This window comes from Motacilla alba, chromosome 4 (assembly GCF_015832195.1).
Source record: "Motacilla alba alba isolate MOTALB_02 chromosome 4, Motacilla_alba_V1.0_pri, whole genome shotgun sequence".
In the NCBI taxonomy this organism is placed as follows: Eukaryota; Metazoa; Chordata; class Aves; order Passeriformes; family Motacillidae; genus Motacilla; species Motacilla alba.
Window position 1 is genome coordinate 14908378 of NC_052019.1, and position 17419 is coordinate 14925796.

General features: G+C 37.4%; 1 protein-coding gene across 3 annotated transcripts; it reads left to right on the forward strand.

Moving 5' to 3' along the window:
* Positions 1 to 827: 827 nt before the first annotated feature.
* Positions 828 to 16539, forward strand: BST1 (bone marrow stromal cell antigen 1). Of its 3 annotated transcripts, none has more exons than XM_038135765.1 (9): positions 828 to 1234; positions 4966 to 5095; positions 6174 to 6309; positions 6784 to 6866; positions 7464 to 7540; positions 10031 to 10123; positions 11608 to 11694; positions 12174 to 12233; positions 15300 to 16539. In XM_038135765.1, exons 1-9 carry the CDS (start codon positions 1065 to 1067, stop codon positions 15412 to 15414), a joined length of 951 nt encoding a protein of 316 aa, XP_037991693.1. In that variant the 5' UTR covers positions 828 to 1064; the 3' UTR covers positions 15415 to 16539. The 3 variants fall into 3 exon arrangements, with proteins under 3 accessions (XP_037991693.1, XP_037991694.1, XP_037991695.1); XM_038135766.1 differs by lacking the exon at positions 15300 to 16539 and adding an exon at positions 12931 to 13970; XM_038135767.1 differs by lacking the exon at positions 15300 to 16539 and adding an exon at positions 13820 to 13970.
* Positions 16540 to 17419: the final 880 nt, after the last annotated feature.

Consider the following 17419-nt stretch of genomic DNA (forward strand, 5'->3'; position numbering starts at 1 on the left):
AAAGAAAGAAAGAGAAGAAAGAAAGAAAGAAAGAAAGAAAGAAAGAAAGAAAGAAAGAAAGAAAGAAAGAAAGAAAGAAAGAAAGAAAGAAAGAAAGAAAGAAAGAAAGAAAGAAAGAAAGAAAGAAAGAAAGAAAGAAAAGAAAGAAAAGAAAGAGAGAAGAACCACCCTGGTCCTCAGAAATGTGAGTACGAAAATACTTGGAGGTTGAATACAAAATACTTGGAAGTTGAATTTATTTTTTTAAAGGAAAAAAACCCAATGTGGTTGTATTTGCAACAGTGTACCAGAGAATATTCTGAAGATTAAATTGATTGGTGCCTTTAGATGTTCTAACAGTGTGCTTTGGGAAAAGAACCTGGAGAAGAATGACAACAGAAGCTGAAGACATTTGTTCAGTGCACAGGATATAAATAATAATCCTTATGTTTCTCATTATGATTGATCCATGACTGCAAGGCAGGTTTTTTTTCATGAAGACATGATGCACATATCATCACAGCAAAATGCCACTGTCACTGTCCAGGGGTTAGATGGAAAAAGAGCTGACTAGTGTTACCCTTGTGTGTGATACAAGATAACTCGAGGACTTGGATATTTACACTGTCGTTGCTGTAACTGCGTGTTTTAGATTTTGGGGTTTTTTTGCTTGCAAGCATTTTTTTTATGGTTTAGGAGAGTGTAGCACAGCAACGAGTATTAAGCAAACCAAAGGCATGTTAAGTATTCAAGTGGTAGGGCTTTTCTCCTTTCTTTGCGGAGATATACTGCAATTCTCTTCAGTTATCACCAGGTGGCCTTCAAAGTTTCTCATTTTTCTGAAGTGGGGAATAGTTTAGACACGAGGAAGTGATGTATCCCTGTGCTGCAATCGTTCCAGGAAATAGTTAGGTTATAGTTTCCAGCAAGGTTTTTTTTTCCGCCTTTGTCTTGTGTACTGAGCTGTAGTTAGTACTGAAAATATTAAACTTTCAGACTGCAGGTTTCAATTTAAATTGTATCATTGAACTCTCCTTTTTTATTTATTTTTTTTTTCTTTTAAGAATTTGGATTGTCAAGAATTCATGATGATAAGCCCTTTTTTTCCTCTTTTACTTGTCTCTGTTCTGTGTATGAACAGCTTCTCAGGAGTGCAGGGAAGGAAATGGAAAGGTGAAGGTACCACTCAAAACCTGGAAAGTATTGTCATTGGAAGATGCTATGATTATATTAGAATTGTGAACCCTGCTGTTGGGTAAGTTTTGCTTGTTTCTGGGTTAGTTTTTTTTGTTCTGTACAAAATGGTTGTTAATCAGAAACTTGATGTTATGCTTCTAGCCATGAAAGTGATCCTTTTGAAGCCAACATGCTTGTAGCTTTATGGAAACAACAAAATCACTTTGATGGATGTCATATTTTAAGTAAAGTAGAGTAATTGAGGCAAGACTTTTAATTCTTCAATTCTTTATTTCACTTTTTTTTGCCCACTGCACCCCACCTTTCTTTCTGTAAGGAGAAAAGTGCACAGAAATGACAGGGATGATGTTTTGGAAGTAGCAAATCTGATAGCAGTCCTGGGAAGACCAACTTTGCCTTGCATGTCTGTATGTCAGGTCATGTACAAAGGGGAACATTTCACTTTACAGCTGTCCTGTGGTACTGAAGGAACCCGTATAGCTTATCCACCTGAAAAATCAAGTACTAATCAACTGCTCCAGGGGATTATCTGTGAGCTTCTATTAGTTGTGGTATTATACAGAACTGGAGGTAGATCACACACTTTGCTAAAATGTGCACTTGTCTGTCCTCGTTGCATTGTAAGGACTTCAGTAAAAACGAAGAAGATATGAAGGACAATCTCCTGGAGTTCAACCCTTTATTCTGCCACTAAAAATTGTCCTAAAAGTGTAAAAGGTATTTGCACAGGGGCCGTATCTGGGTTCTTGTGGTATTGAATTGCTGTCTTTAAACAGGGTTAGATGATATTGCAAATATCACCTTGATTCCCCACCCTCCCATTTTCAGTTCCTGTTGCAAAAGAGGAAGATAAAGGACTTAAAACAAAATTTTTGCTTTTAACAAAGGCAAAACAGTATACTTCTGCACAATAATACTCTTAACCTATTAGAAGTGTTTCCTTTCAAGTTTCTGGTGAAGGAAAAAAGATCATCCTGATGCAAATAACACAGTGCTTGAATTTCAGTGGAACAGTTCAAACTTGGCAAATTTATAAACATGTCACAATGGAAGGTGGGAGTAAACTTTAAGTGTAGATTTCTACATTCCTGCAATATATTATAGAATATAAAATATGTGAACGTAGTTAACAGTTGTGTAGGTAATCTGGTCTTTCAGTAGGCTCTAGATAGGTAGAGCTTCTGCAGGACTTAACACATGCCACTTCATTTATATCTGAAGCAGGACATGAATAATAATAAAGAATATGCTAAAATGAGTAACATAAAGGATAGTTACTGTAGAAATTAGAACTGTATTGTTAATTGATTTGGACTTTTAGAGATATAAATACAATATTCTGGAAAACATTTCTATATGTCTCATGTTTATGATAGTTTTGTGATTTACCGAATTCTGGTTATACTTTCACAACATGATTTTAAAATTGAGAAGTTTGAACATGTTCATCAAAGTATTCTTGCTCAGGATAGCATGAAGCCATGCAGGACATTAGGACTACTTTCCTGAATTTGGACCAAAAATGGCATTATTCAAAGAAGAGCTACAAAACTGGTTTCTTATAATGTGGGGACTTTTCTCTTTCCCTTAGGTCTACAAGCAAATAATGTAATTCAAACAAAATGGAAATTTTATATTGCACAGGTGCAAAATAGATATTCTAATTATTAATAGCCCTTTCTGTTCATTGACTGTTTCTTAGTTGCCCCTGGCAAGCTTTTACAGAGATGTGACCACCTGGATAGGTTTTGCTTCTGAATTTATGCACAGATTTTCTAAAAATACTTTGCTATCTTAAAGGAAGCTAGTAAAACATGTCTTTACACTGCAAGATAGTTAAAACATAAAGATGTTTATAGGAACATAAGAAAAACTTTCCCACATGTTAAAACAGAATGTGCAAAATGGCAATCAAAAGAGGCATTTTACAAAATGCTGTGGCCATGCAGAAGTGAGGAATTTGAATTAAGATCATATTTGACATTTCCTAACAGAACCACGCTAAATAACACAAATGTTCCTATAATGCTTTTCGTCCATATTTGTTTATTTGTAGTATATCATGAAAGCTTTGAAAACAATTTTTAAACTAAATAGTGTGAAATTAATCTGACTTATTAGTGTCTACTAAGATTAGAAGGCATTGTCCTGAACTGCAGTCCTTCCCCACCCTGTAGTTTCAAAAAGTGTTTTTGCCAGCTAAGAAGTTTTGAGTATCAGAGCAGAATAATCCTTTTGATTTACAAGCTGTTCAAAACTGGGTGAAAAGTCATGAGGAAAAAAAAAAAGCAATATGTGAGTTAACCAGAAAATGACTGATGGATGCACCTGTCAAGGAAGATCTTAAAAGTTCGGTTGACCATAATCCACAAGTACTAACGTAAGTGCTTCGAGTAGAAAGCTCTTGAGCAAAATGAGATCTAAGTATATACAATTGTCAGAAACCAAAGCATAACAGCTTGAAATCAGAAAAAAGGGTCGAAATTCCTTCATTAAGTAAATCTGTTTAAACCTTGAAACTACTGATCAAGGATCATATTGCATCACTGAAAATTTTTAGGTCAAGATCCATATCTGCTTACAGTATATAGGGAATTTTTATAGAGTTGTTGGAAACATGACCAGAGATTTCTGTAAGAAAATCTGTGGTCTGTTTCCTGCATAGCTCATCACAAGGGCTCCTTTAAAGTGTCTGTGACATTCAGTGTCACAAAGCAGCTCCCTAAAGAACCTGTACCAGCAGCAACCATGCTGTATATGGATGATACTAAACAAGCAAAACACTATTGTGGCAAGGTTTGATTTACTTATCAGGACTACTGTTGTTCAAGCTAGGGCTTTGCAATGACAGCTGTTCATGTTAGGAAGGCTGTATGCATATAACGTAATTATTCTGTTGTGCAGAGTGTTCGTGGCATACATTGTCACAGCATTATGTGGGAAAGGTACTGTGGAAAAGTGGTGAAAGTAGAAATTCCCTTCTTAATTACTCCAGGCAGGCTCAAAGCTGTGACAAGTGGGATCCTGAAAGTCCAAAGAGAGAGGACACTTCCATCTGTAGACAGCCTGTCTCGTCCCTCCATGGAGGTTATTGTTCCCAAGACAGAGGTGGCAGAAGGGAAATGTTGGAGTGCACAGCCTAGCATCTTATTTCAGCACTTGAAGTGTTGAATGCTAACAACATACTTGTAGTTCTTATACTTACTGCATAGAGACAGTGTGTGTCCCTGCCTCACAATCCCTGGTCACTGTACGGATTTCAGCAAGATAAGACTTCTAGTCCTAGGGCCTAGAAGCTGAAGGCATCTCTTTGTCACCATTTATTCTACCATCGAAGCTTTTTAGCAACTCGTCCTGTATTTGAATTTGAAATTTTAAGAGTAGAATTGCGTTCCAGCAGCACTGGATGTTTAGCTATGCTTTATTTGAAATGGCTTTTTGAATCTGGAAAATATCAAAGAAAGCTATTTCTACAGTGTTGGATAGCAAACTCACTATGTTTACCGTACCTACTAAGGTTTTTGTTGAATCATAATGTGTTTCTTATTCCACACTGTAAACGCTAATATTTTCCTTGCTGCTTCTTCCTTATCTGCTGCAGTTATGACTCAGAAGACAAAATCTCTATGCTCTTCCTGAGCTACAAGTTTTTTACCACCCTGACTTCAGTTTTCTGTCTTAGCCTTATACAGATTTTAATTGGGGTATTTGAAGGAATTGAGAACAAGTATCTTTCTTGCTCATCTTTGAAAAAACAATTTTGCTATTTGTTTGTTTCAATGATTACAGTGAGAAGAATTGTTCACAGATATGGGAAGCATTCAAAAATGCATTTATTAACAAGGATCCTTGCAGCATTCTACCTAATGATTATGAATTATTTATCAACCTGACATTTCACACGATTCCACCTAACAAGGTAATAATTTTTTATGTTAATTGCCCTGTGACATACAATAGATTTTATGTGACACAGTTCAAAATTGACGAGTCATTCTGTAACTGATTTGTGAGTCATTCTTTTTGACCAGTCTGTAGTTTATAAACTAGACTCAGACTTCATAGCATGTTTCAATGTGTTTGGCTCCATTTATTTCATGCAGTAACTTCTCAGCAATATCTCTCTTTTCATATTACAGAGATTCCCCCCTTATTCCTGTTGTGCTGGGAGCTCTACCATAGTCCCTGAACTTCCACTTCTGCTTTTCCTTAAGTTAGGTGCTCTGGCTGCAAATGCTGTGCCTGCTATCACCTTTTGCTTTTACTCCTCACAGCTAAGTCTCGTGACAGTGCCATGTTAAACACTGACACACTGAGCAAGCAAAAGCAGAAATGAGAGAGGATGTTGTTCTGTGCCAGAGAACAGTAAGGGTTTGATGTGCTGGCAATTGCAAAGAACCATGGAAATGCAAAAGACGTGTTGTGCTTTAATGCAGTTTTTCCTCTAGCACAATTATTCCTCATTTCTAAATGATACAAGCTAAACCAACAAATACTACTGTCAACATGGCTCAATTCATGAGGAGTTCTACCAACACAGAAATAACATCTCGACATACGGGATTTTTTTCACACCATAAGCCAACATAGCAACGTTGAGAGATTTTTTTCTGGTAACATATATCTGGTTTATAAATATCTTCCTTTTTTCTTCTTCCCCTAAATCTCTCTGCTGAGGCAGGCAAAGCTAGGCCTAACTATATTTAAAATAGGACTACATCCCTTCTCATCAAACTACTACTGTTCCTCAAGTCACTTGTGATCAGAATTTTTGATCTGATATTTCTGATACTTCTCTGATATTCTGATATTTCTCTACTATACCTCTGGAAAATTAAAAAACTTGTTCCATTAAACAGATAGTTAACATTTCTGGTTACTAGCTTGATTTTGAAAGAAATATCAAAACGTATTTTCAACTGTTTTCAATATCCCATAATCTCACTGTGTCCGCACCCAAGTGTTGGTATATTTCTTCTCTATGTTTTTTTTCCTAGTCTCTTTTCTGGGAAAATAATCAGCTACTAGTCAATAGCTTTGCTGACAGAGGACGTCGCTACATGTCTGTGGGTGATACTCTGTTTGGCTTCGTTGGAGATTTTCTGAACTGGTGTGGGCAGGCAGACAGCCCTGGTAAGACAATGAGGGCTATGTTAAACATTTATCTCTAAAACCATAATGGATACCAGCATCTGTGTCCTTGAGAAACTAAATTTGCTCTTACCCCATGAAAAATCAGGGATAGCTTCACTGTCTTGTTCTCTCTTGTATCATGGAAATATTTAACACTGCAGTCAGGGGAGTACACAATGAAATCTAAATGGTCCTGCAGTGGGGATAAACCTCTTATTCAGTCTTCTGAACCTGGAGCTCCCTGCATCCCAGGAATGAAGTTAGAACCATTTCAGCCAAATTACTGAACCCTCAGAACGTCACTGTTTGTGTAAAAGGATGGAAAATTATTGAAAAAATACAACAACTTTCAGTGCTATGTCAAACATGGGTTGTGGGTTCAGTGAATAATGCACAAATATATTTAGTTGCTTACTAAAGTCACTTTTTTTAGTTATTATCATCTAATAGCACAAATCACATGCCTTCCTACAGGCCTGGACTATGAATCCTGCCCTACGGTGACAGAATGTGAAAACAATGCAGTGGATTCTTTCTGGAGGATGGCCTCAATCATTGTAAATATTTTATTAGTGCTGACTTCATACATCTGCAAGTGTGTCTGGGTGGTTCAGGAAAACATTGCTACTTCAAAACAGATTTAAACCTGTAACTCTACTGGATTATTTCCCCTGATACAAATACACTGTTTTAGACTAGCTGCAAGTGTTTTAGCAAGGAGAACTTAATATTCACCTTAGCTAGATAATGTGTTAAAATTCTGTTAGCTTTGTTAATAAAAACCATATACTAAGCACATTAAGCACACTGACTGTCTACTGATTACATGTTCTAATTTGACAGCCTTGCTGAAAACCCTTTACTTACAAATCAAACTCAACAGAGAATGCCAAAATGCTTTCTTCTTGTGCTGAAGAATACTTATAAATGTGAGAAAATAGCTTGAGAAGAATTAAACCATGAATTAAACCATGGCCTGTTTGGTTGCTGTCCCTTTTACTTCAGTGACCTGCTAGGGTGCTAGTCTAGTATTATTTTTGCAGTTGTGATAGTCTTCGTGGTAAAATTCTTTCCTTGGTTACTGTTGTTTGCAATAAAATAGCGAGTTACATGACAAATCTGTGAGATCTGAGAAGCGCTGTTATCTATTGCAGTATGCACGGCACAGCTCAGGGGTGATCCAGGTCTTGCTGAATGGTTCTGCAGAGGGAGGAGCTTATCCACAGCCAGGGTGAGAGAACTGACTGATTTCTGTGTAGAGTCTGTGTACTGTGGTTTTCTGTGTAGAGTTTGGGTGACTACAAAAAAGAAAAGTCAACCAATTATTTGGGTCATCTGCTGCACAAAGCATGGGAAGTGTAGCTGAAAAGACCTGCTGCATCAAAGTCTGCTGAGTTGTGGGGACAAATATTAATCGTCCCTAGCTGAAGGATTAATATGTAGCGTATGGGAACAATCCTTCCAACTCCTGCATTTTACAAACTGCTGCAGCAAGCATGGTGAATGCTCTGAAGGCTGCCCTAGAGTCAGCCAATATACTGTGGCAAAATGTCTTCAAAAAGATGAGTGTTAATGAAATTTTTCTTCAGGGACATGTCCAAATAGAGGATATTGTTACAAGGAGTGTAGCTTTTGTCAGGCCTACCAGCAAACTTGGTAAGCTCTAAAGGGACAGTATTTATTTCTCCATGACCAAGAGTGGATGCAGTTTGACGTCTATTATTGTTTCAGAAAGCAAAAAAAAAAAAAAAAAAAGGTTTGTTGAGGAGAATAATAGCAAAGATGAGCTTCCTCTTCTTCTTAGTTCCTTTTATATTAAGGACAGGAGTATTTTTCCTGATTCAGAGGTGTACCACCATGCAGAAGCTTATCTAAGCTTACATTCAAAATTTATTGTAAAAGCACACCCTTTAGAACTTTTACTATGTGTCTGCAGTGACTGCTTACTTGTGGTAACAAATGCATCCTTCATTCCCTCTGCAACTGGCCTGTCCAAGGCAGATCAAAAATTACATCTTTTAGAAACCTACAGAAGAGAGTCTCTTCCTGTGTATTTATGAGGACTAAAAATAACCATTGAAAAGGCAATTTTATCTCTGGATAGGAGAGAAAGAAGTATCTTTTCCAAAACATCTCCTAACTACTTACCTCTGTACCCCAAAACATCCATCTCTGTACACAGCTTTCAGCTAATCACAAAGACTTAAACAGTTTTCTTGGGTTGGTCAAATGGTCAACTGGGATCAAATCTTCTGCAGATGGTAATACCTGGCAGCAGGCCAATACCCAGACTCTATTACAGATTCCTTATTTTAGAAAGGAATTCCTTTTTTCTGCTAATTTACAGATTCCTTATTTCAAAAACATCCCACACACACATTAATTCCCCCAGTTCCCTGGGTTGCCAATCTGGTGGTATTTTAACCAGTGAAATCACCACTGGAACTCAGCCTGCCAAGGAGAAAACAAAGCCAGTTACTCCATCTGTTTTCTTTGCTGTGTATCTTCTGGTCCATTTATGACTGAATGTGTTTAAGAGATCATGTTTGAAAAAGCTGGAATTTGAATAATTAATAGCAGAAAGTAATCTGAAAGATCTGCCTGTCTTCCTAACCATCTCTCTGGTCTGTTTTCAAGTATTTCAGAGCCCCTTTCAAAGTTTATTCAGTTTTAAAATTTGTACACTTAAATCATCATTAAGTCACCTGATATCATTTCAGTTAAGATTTATTTCTCATTTTATGGCCAAATAACTTTGCTCATTCACACAGTATGAATTTATTTGGCAGATTTCTTTAATAATAGAAGCCAGCTCAAAAATTGGTTTTACTGAAGTCAGTTGTACGTTGTTCCTCCGCGGTTTTTGACACCTCTAGTTAAAGATTCTCCAAATTTGGGCAATAGCATATGCATGATTTAGTAAATGAGTAGGAATCTTTATTTTTTGTTATATTTTCACTGTGTGTTGGACAGGCTTGGACACCTCAGACAGAAAGGCAAACCTGCTGTTGCTGCTGCTGGTCTCTGGTCAGCTACCACCATACCAGACTGGACCAGAGGAAGCAACTCTTGGTGTCTGTCCTCCTGTTCCACTTCTCCAGAAATTTGAAATAATTTGCTGACTTCATGAACCAACAGACACTGGCAAGCAGCACATGTCCTGTGCTTGCATGGCAGAGCCTGAAGGCACCTGGAGGACAGACCCACATTGTCACTGGTGGTCCCACCCAGGAAGTGGCAACTAATGGTCCCTTCTTCTCTGTGGAGGTCTCAGAACATTTAAATGGGCTCAGAGACACTGCAGTGCTGATACACACATTTAAGGAGACACATGTAGGCAAATAGCAAATCAGAGAACAGACCTAGGCCCAGACTTGGACCAGGCATTCAGCCCTTACAAGCTTTCTGAGTGAAAAAACCCCCAAAAGACTGGAAATCATTACACTGTATCTTGCTAAAGGGATTAGAAATCTATGGCTTTGAAATGCCAGCATCTCACAAAAAAAAAAAAAATTAATCTAGAGACATTAAAATCAACCTTTGGATTTCATATCTTCTTAGATTAGATATTATGAGGAAGTATCAAAGACTTTTTGATTTGTTTTTGCATTTTTAAAAGTTCATTCTTGTTCACTTTTAGGTGAATTCATTAATACAGAGGAGGAAAAGGACTATTTAATTTTCATGTTCTTAATAGTTTTGTTTTTTTTTCTTGAATCAGTTTTTTTGCAGATTATGAAATACCTAATTTTCAGAAAGACAAAATCTCACAAGTTGTCATTTGGGTTGTGGATGATATTGAAGGACCAGATAGGTAAGTTATGTCTTTAAAATAAAAATAAGTTTCTCCCTTTTGGACCTGTCTTAAAAATTTCACATTACATTTCTGTTGGATTATATTTGCATACTACTTAAAACAAAGTATTTTAGATGCTTTCATAAACACAGGAGACACAACCTGCCTTTCTCAGAGAGTACAGAAATACCAGAATTAGAGAAGATATAAATAAGTTCTAACATTTGATCTGGACCCAATTTTTGGTTAGATGTGTGTGTGGATCTCAGACCCTGAATAAAGATAGAACCTGAACAGTTTTACTAAAAGAGTCAATCTGAATTTCTGATTAAGTGCTGATGAGTGATATTTCTTTCACATTACCATATGTATTCTTTTAATTTTCACCTATCTTAACTGTTTGAAAATTTGTAGAAGTGGGCAAATACCAACTGGTGGCTTTTTTTCTCTCAATAATTATTCCAGTAATACAATGTAGGCTTTTTAAGTGTCTAATTTTGCTAATTTTGGTAATTTAAATAAAGCAAACACACAAATAAGTAATAAACAAATATAACAAAACTGATCAGTCCAAACAGTTAGGGCTGTCTGTTGTGTATTTTACCACAATGTTGTGGACTCTACATAGCATAGTTCAGATTTTTCAGCCTGTCTCTCTAAATCAAAGAATCATACCCTCTGGGAGGGAAGAAACATACAGCTAATCTTTGCAAAAGTTGCCCTTTTTACAAAGAAAAGCTGAGACAAGCACTGAATCTTAGTTTATGTTTCAGTAAATGGATGCATGGGAGTAATTGTAGATTTTTATTAATTGTTTCCTACAATTACTTTGTTAGTCTCCATATGATTTCTTTAGTCATGGGTATCTACTGACCAGCAGAGAAGTAGCACTGGCCTTAATACTTTATGCTGGTGCAAGTTTAGAGGTCTCAGTAGGTTCTGTAAACTTTCTTATACTAATTGGACTACAAATTAAAAAATCAGTGCTAGAAACAGGAGCTGTGTTTAGGATTGTTTCTGGGTTTTTTTCTCTCTGTATGTTTCTATTATTCAATATTCAAGAGAGAGAACAAGCTTCTAACAAGTTTAATTCTCATTTGTTATAACAAACTTATTCTGTAAAGACAGCATCAATTTTATCACTACCTAAATAGTTGCCAAAGAATACTACAAACAAAACACTTACTATTTTATAAAATTATTTAGGTCTTTTTCTGTCTAGTCAAATATTAAACGTGGGATTATTGGTGAATAGAATCAGAAATGCTACACTGGCTGAAGCTAATCTTCCAGACTCTGTAAACTGTAAAAAGATAAATTGTAAAACAACAGTAATGTAAACAAATGAAGCATAAAGAGCAATGTACACCATTCTTCTGGAGGTGCTATGGGATACAAAAGAGGCAAAGTAATGGGGATTTACTTTACTAATTCCATCAAGTTCAGTGAAAAGTAATTGTATAAGAAAATATTTGCAATAATATTGGAATTCTTCCTCACAGAGATTCCTGTGGAACTAATAGCGTAAAGACATTAGAAACCAGGCTGAAAACTCTTGGTTTTGATGTCACTTGCACTGACAATTACAAGTAAGTGAAAACCTTTTATTATTATGCTGCATTTGCAGAAGCACCTTATCTGTTTTGATTCTTTCTGTGCAATACTGAAGTGCCATTAATGTCATGTCTTCAGGAGGGACTGGTATGTTGGAGGGATAATGTCACGTTTTTCAGACTTGGCATTTTCTGGTTGTTTATTGAGCAAAACACTACATTTTATTGTATGATTGAGTGGAACATTGTACTTACTCAATGTCAGACACAGAAGATGGCCTCATGTACTTAAAATTTAAAATCTAAACAATAGTTAAAACACTATTGAATGTCTGCAGAATTACCAGTTATTCACAATAGGTTTCACAGCTCTAGTCTTTCCCATAGATTTTAAGATAAATCTAATGAAGGGAAGATTCAAACATGATAGTACTGTGAATTTGTTTCATTTTTTCATGGTTTTTTTTTCTCAGTTGTCTGCCTGAAAGGTGCTAAATAAAATGGTATTTTCACAGGTCTGTAATGTTCTTACTCTGCCTGGATAATCCTGATGATTCTAAGTGCACCCTTGCATCGTAAGTAAAAGAAGTTCAACCCATTCCAGTGTCATTACAACTGAATAAATTAGGCAGAAGTCAACAGATCCCACCTCTACCACCTGTTATATGTTCTCCATATGCAATACACAGTGGTCTTGAAGTAGTTAGTTACTGTGGATTGAATTAGCAGTTTCTATTCACAAATTGTGCACAGCTGTCTGTGAGCACCTGCTGCTCAAAATTAGGTGTTAATTGGTTCTCATTGATCACACAGTAACACTGTATATCATTGATGATGTGAAGTTTTTACATTCACTGTTCTGATATAAAATCTATTACAAATTTGAAATTGCTTTTATTAATATAATTTGAATAATCAAAGTACAGATCAAATGGCAACAGATCTAAAGGACATTTCTCCAACTACTGGAATTTTCTGTTCTAAATCTTGAGGAAGTTTTCTTTTAATCGTCCATTTTGTGTGAAATTTAATCTCTATATTTTGATGTAATTACCTTGAGCCAGTGAGTTATCTGCAAAGAATGCAGATTACATCCAAGACATAACTTCTTAATTAGCAAGCAGTGCTCCCAAACTCCCTACTTATCCATACTAATCTGTATTTTATGAGGAGCATAAATTAATTTATTATGTATTTCAGTGAATTTACAGTAAAGATTACTGTTTTCAATTCTGACTATGTGTCATAATCTGTATGCTGTTGCATATATAGGTACACATGAGATACTTGAACATCTGAATGAGAACTTCCTCACTGTTTGGAATGTTGTAGAATATATCAACACATAAACACTGGTTTGTGGTTATATTCTTTTTATGGAAAATCCATGCTTTATTTCTTACTATCCTTTCTTCCCTATTCAAGCACATGCAAATTTTTAATACTTGTGTATAATTGCAATGATAACTTCTGCTATGAAGGTCCTGATTTGCTGTCCCTGGTTATGGCAGCAGAGGTGCAACTCCAGCTTGCCTGTCCCTGGGAGGGGCTGTAGTGTTTCATGCAGTACAGCAAAGGAGGTGGACATCACCTTCTGTAACACGTGTCCAGTTCTTGGTACACACTTACAGAGAAAGTGAGTATTCCCTGTTCCTGCTGGTCACTGAAAACTTTTACTCACCTTGCAATTCAACATGTGTTCTTGCATGCAAATTATATCCTAGCACCAGCATATAAATGTTATGAAAGTGGTGGGTTTATATGTACCACTGATAGCTCCAGACCTCTAGGCAGTAGATCATAGAACAGACTTCCTGTTAGGGCTTTGATTGGTTACAAAATGCCACTTGCACAGTGGATTAAAATAGGGTTTCCTTGTTCTGCAACTGAATGGTCACCCCAGGACAACATGTCAAATGAAAATACAGTTATCCCCTTCAAAATAATAGCTGTGAACAAAGTGACAATATTAACAAACTGGAAGAAAAAGTACAATACTTTGAAGGATACAATACTTTATTGAGCTCTTGACAGAAGATTTTTCTCCTCTCCAAAGTTTTAAATATTTTTCCTCAAAGTTTTGTGATGTGTGTGTGTTACTCAGCTGAGGGAACCTGGATGACAAGGTTTTTGGAAACCATTAATGTGTTTTTCCTTTCAGCTAAGGGTGAGCATGCAGTTCTGCAGTATTGCCACATGGCGTTTGCAGTGTGTAACCAGGGGAGCAGCTGCCCCTTCCTTCCCATCCTTGTCGGTACTCAAAGTAACATAATCCCTGGTGTACTTGAAACACCAGTCTCACACTCTCCTGGGGCAACACTCTCCTCCAGAGCAACTCAACTGTTCTCATCCTCCTTAGGAAAAGTTTCCTTGCTTGTTTCCTTCATGAGCGCTGTATTCCATCCTCTATGCATGGCACTGTAAAAATTTAATTAATTTCCTTTATATCCCAAATCACAACAGAGCTTCCCAATCTGAATGCAAAACTATCCTTTCCTCTCCCTGAAATTTAAGTAATTGAAATACTATAAGCCAATGAATACTTACATTCTTCCCAGAATCACTCAATCAATTCTCTGCAGTAAATAACACCACCTCCATAGAAACTAGCTGCCTTTTCAGAAAAAGCCTTAAGCAGATGCATATAAATGATTTGATGATTACCTTCTTAGGTACGTTTTCTGTGTTCTGTGATGGTCCATTAACTGCCTGGGGGCTGGTCGGGGGGATATCACTAATTGGAGTGGGTATCTGTTAGGAAAAGTGTCCTTGGCAGAGTTGGTGGTCTCAGTGTTCATACTTCCATAGTAAACAGCGAAACAGGCATGCAGGGGCTCCTGCATCCCCTTTCACCAGGGCTGGTTGCTATTACAAGGCTGTTTGCTGCCCTCTCAGCCCCCAGAGAATAATGTCCTGAGCCCAAAACCATCAGAGTTGGACAAGTGACTTTTCATGTCACCACAACTCCTGTTACATGGGCATAGCAAAGGAGAGAGCTGAGTCAGGGTAGCAGAAGGATGGCCTAGAAGGTGCTGAAAAGTACCTGGGGCTTCTCAGATGGTGATGGTGCCCCTTAACTCCTCTCCAGACTTGAACGATGTTCCTGTTGAGTCAAATTTTGACTTTGGCTTGTTAAGGTGACACCCTGAAGTCAGAAAAAACTTGTGAGTAAAAAATACCCGCTAGATGGCAGAGACGCCTTACAAATGTAAGCAGGAAGGAAGCCAGATGCAAGCTGTTAGTGGTGGCATAGATTACTTGCATTATTGCAATGTCAGGGAGGCACAGAAGTGGATCTGGATACTATTGCACCAAGTGCTGTGAAAATACAGTCCTCCAGGACCACTGCTGTCTAGAAGAGCACTATAAAATCACAAGCATAAGGCCAGAGACAGCAAATGGATGTGGAGAAACAAGGCACTTGTGTGAAGGTAGAAAGAAGAGTTCCCAGGGTTTTGCAAAGATATTCTGTTTATAGAATCATGGCAGCCAAAGGGAATCTGTTGGCAGGCTCATATAAAGAAACTTCTAGCTTAGCACTTGGGCCACAAACTTCACCCTTGGCAACAAACCCCTGATATTTAAAAGAATCCTAACTCAGCTCTGTGCTGTGAACATCCTGTTTGTTTTCTCTTCTTCAGATCTGCACCAGCAGCACAAAGAGGACCTATCTCTTCAGACAGAGGAGGCAGCTGGAACAAGCTCATGTTTGTTTCTTTTGCAGGCTTTTTGTTCAGATTTGCTTTAGTGTACTGAGTTAATCAACTGAATCCATATCCTCTATTTGCCTTAGCTGGCTGTAAATTTTGCTTCAGCTGATTTCTAACTGCAGTTTCATCCTACTTTTGGGACTGCAAAACCTGCATGTTAAAGCCTTGCATACTAGATACTGGCTTGTTTCAGTATCAAAAATTATCCCACTGCTGCTAAAAAGCCTCACCCTTCATTTTCTTTTTCTAGAAGTTCATTGATATTTCCTATTATCTTTATTCTCTAGAATTAAACCAAGAATAATACTTCCTGTTCACATATTTCAGAAGGAAAAATGATACTATGCATACATCATCCACAGAGATTACTTGTTTGTAAAACCATCCTAGCATCTGACCTTGGAAACTAAGTGACTGATTATCGTGTTTTGGGAAGGTGAAACATAAATTCAAGTGAGATAGATTTTAGTTTGCTCACTTGATACAAGATGCAATAGGTAAGACAGTGGAAAAGTAAACTTATTTTCATAAGTGGTCCAGTACTTGGGCCAAACTTAAAAACTAGGCTACAGCAAGATTCTGGGTGCATACATGCATGCAGTAATTTACCACATAATATCAATTGTTTCGTCATCTGCACAGCTGTTCCTCAGCTGGCTGTTTCCTGGCCACTGGATAGCAAATAGTCAGAAATACCAGGTCTAGAAAGTTCCAAAGTTTTTCCAGCACAATGCGATTCATGATAAGATAAGAACCTGCCAAGTCAGACATTGGCCTGCTTGCAGTGAACTCGGATACAGGGTTCAGAACACACTGAGAGAGAGCAGATGCCATCCTGGAGGTTTCTTGGGTTACTTGTGTGAATTCCGGTGCTTCAGCTAGAGACTGCTCTAAACCACCAGGACATCCGGCTAGAAGATGACACAGAAATCTTCAGAAAAAAATAGTCATTCTACAGAGAGTAATTGTATGTAGCTATTTTTTGCACATTTTGTGTTAGCTTCTGTATTATTTATTTGTGTTTGTATTGACTGGTTGCCAGGAAACTTGGAGAGGGTGTTCCTGTTATCTCAGTGAATCTGATTTAAGGGTCCATAGTAGATTTACATCCTTTCAATCCCCAATGCAACTGTATCATATTGTATGTTTGAAAGATAAAATATTTAAAATATGTTGTAGTTGCTTATTTGTCTTGCCTCCCTGCCTCCCTGTAATAATCTTTAATTTGGTTTTAATGCAAATCTCTTTACATTGCACACGTATTTGGGTTTGCCTATGTCACAGGTGGGTTTAGGCTCCAGCCTGAAGGATTTTTGTATCTGTTTCAGACACAAAAAAGTACTGAAAGTACAGAAGTACTGAAATCAGAAGTTACAGACCTTTAAAATTCTGAGCTGTGTTATGCCTCAAAATTATTCCCTATCTGTGCTGTAACTCTGATTAGTTCCTTGAACATCCTGTTCATTTTTTATTGTTTTGTTTCAGGCTTTATTGCTTACAGCAGCCACCAGAGCAGTAAGAAAGGTATCTGTAATAACACCTCATATAGCTAAAGGTACCCGAGTCACACCTCAGATAGCTAAAGCCAAGCAATTATGATCAATCTTTTATTTTCCCACAGCAGATCATATCATAACACATTTTGGGCAACAGGCTGCTGAGGTAGTGTGTGTGAGGCTCCCAGGTGTCCAAGCCATCATCAGGGCTGGTGTGTGCTGCCTACTGACCTATGTGTGAGATCCAGAGAACAGCTTAGTACCATTAACCAGCCATGTGCCTCTTAGGCAACTTCCAGCCACAAGCCAAGCATCCCAGCTGGCCAACTTTTGCTTTCCAGCTAATGAAAGCTTTCCAGCCTCTGCATGTAATTGACTCCAGCAGCACAGTCAGTGCTGGCAGTTACACATGGTACCAAACACTCTGTAGAAAATGCTAAATAATTCTGTTTCAGAAAAAAAAAATTAAAATATTAAGTAGGATAACTTCAGTTTAAACAATTGAGATTATTTAATCCATAGCCTTATGTCAAAAACAACACACTCAGAACCTCT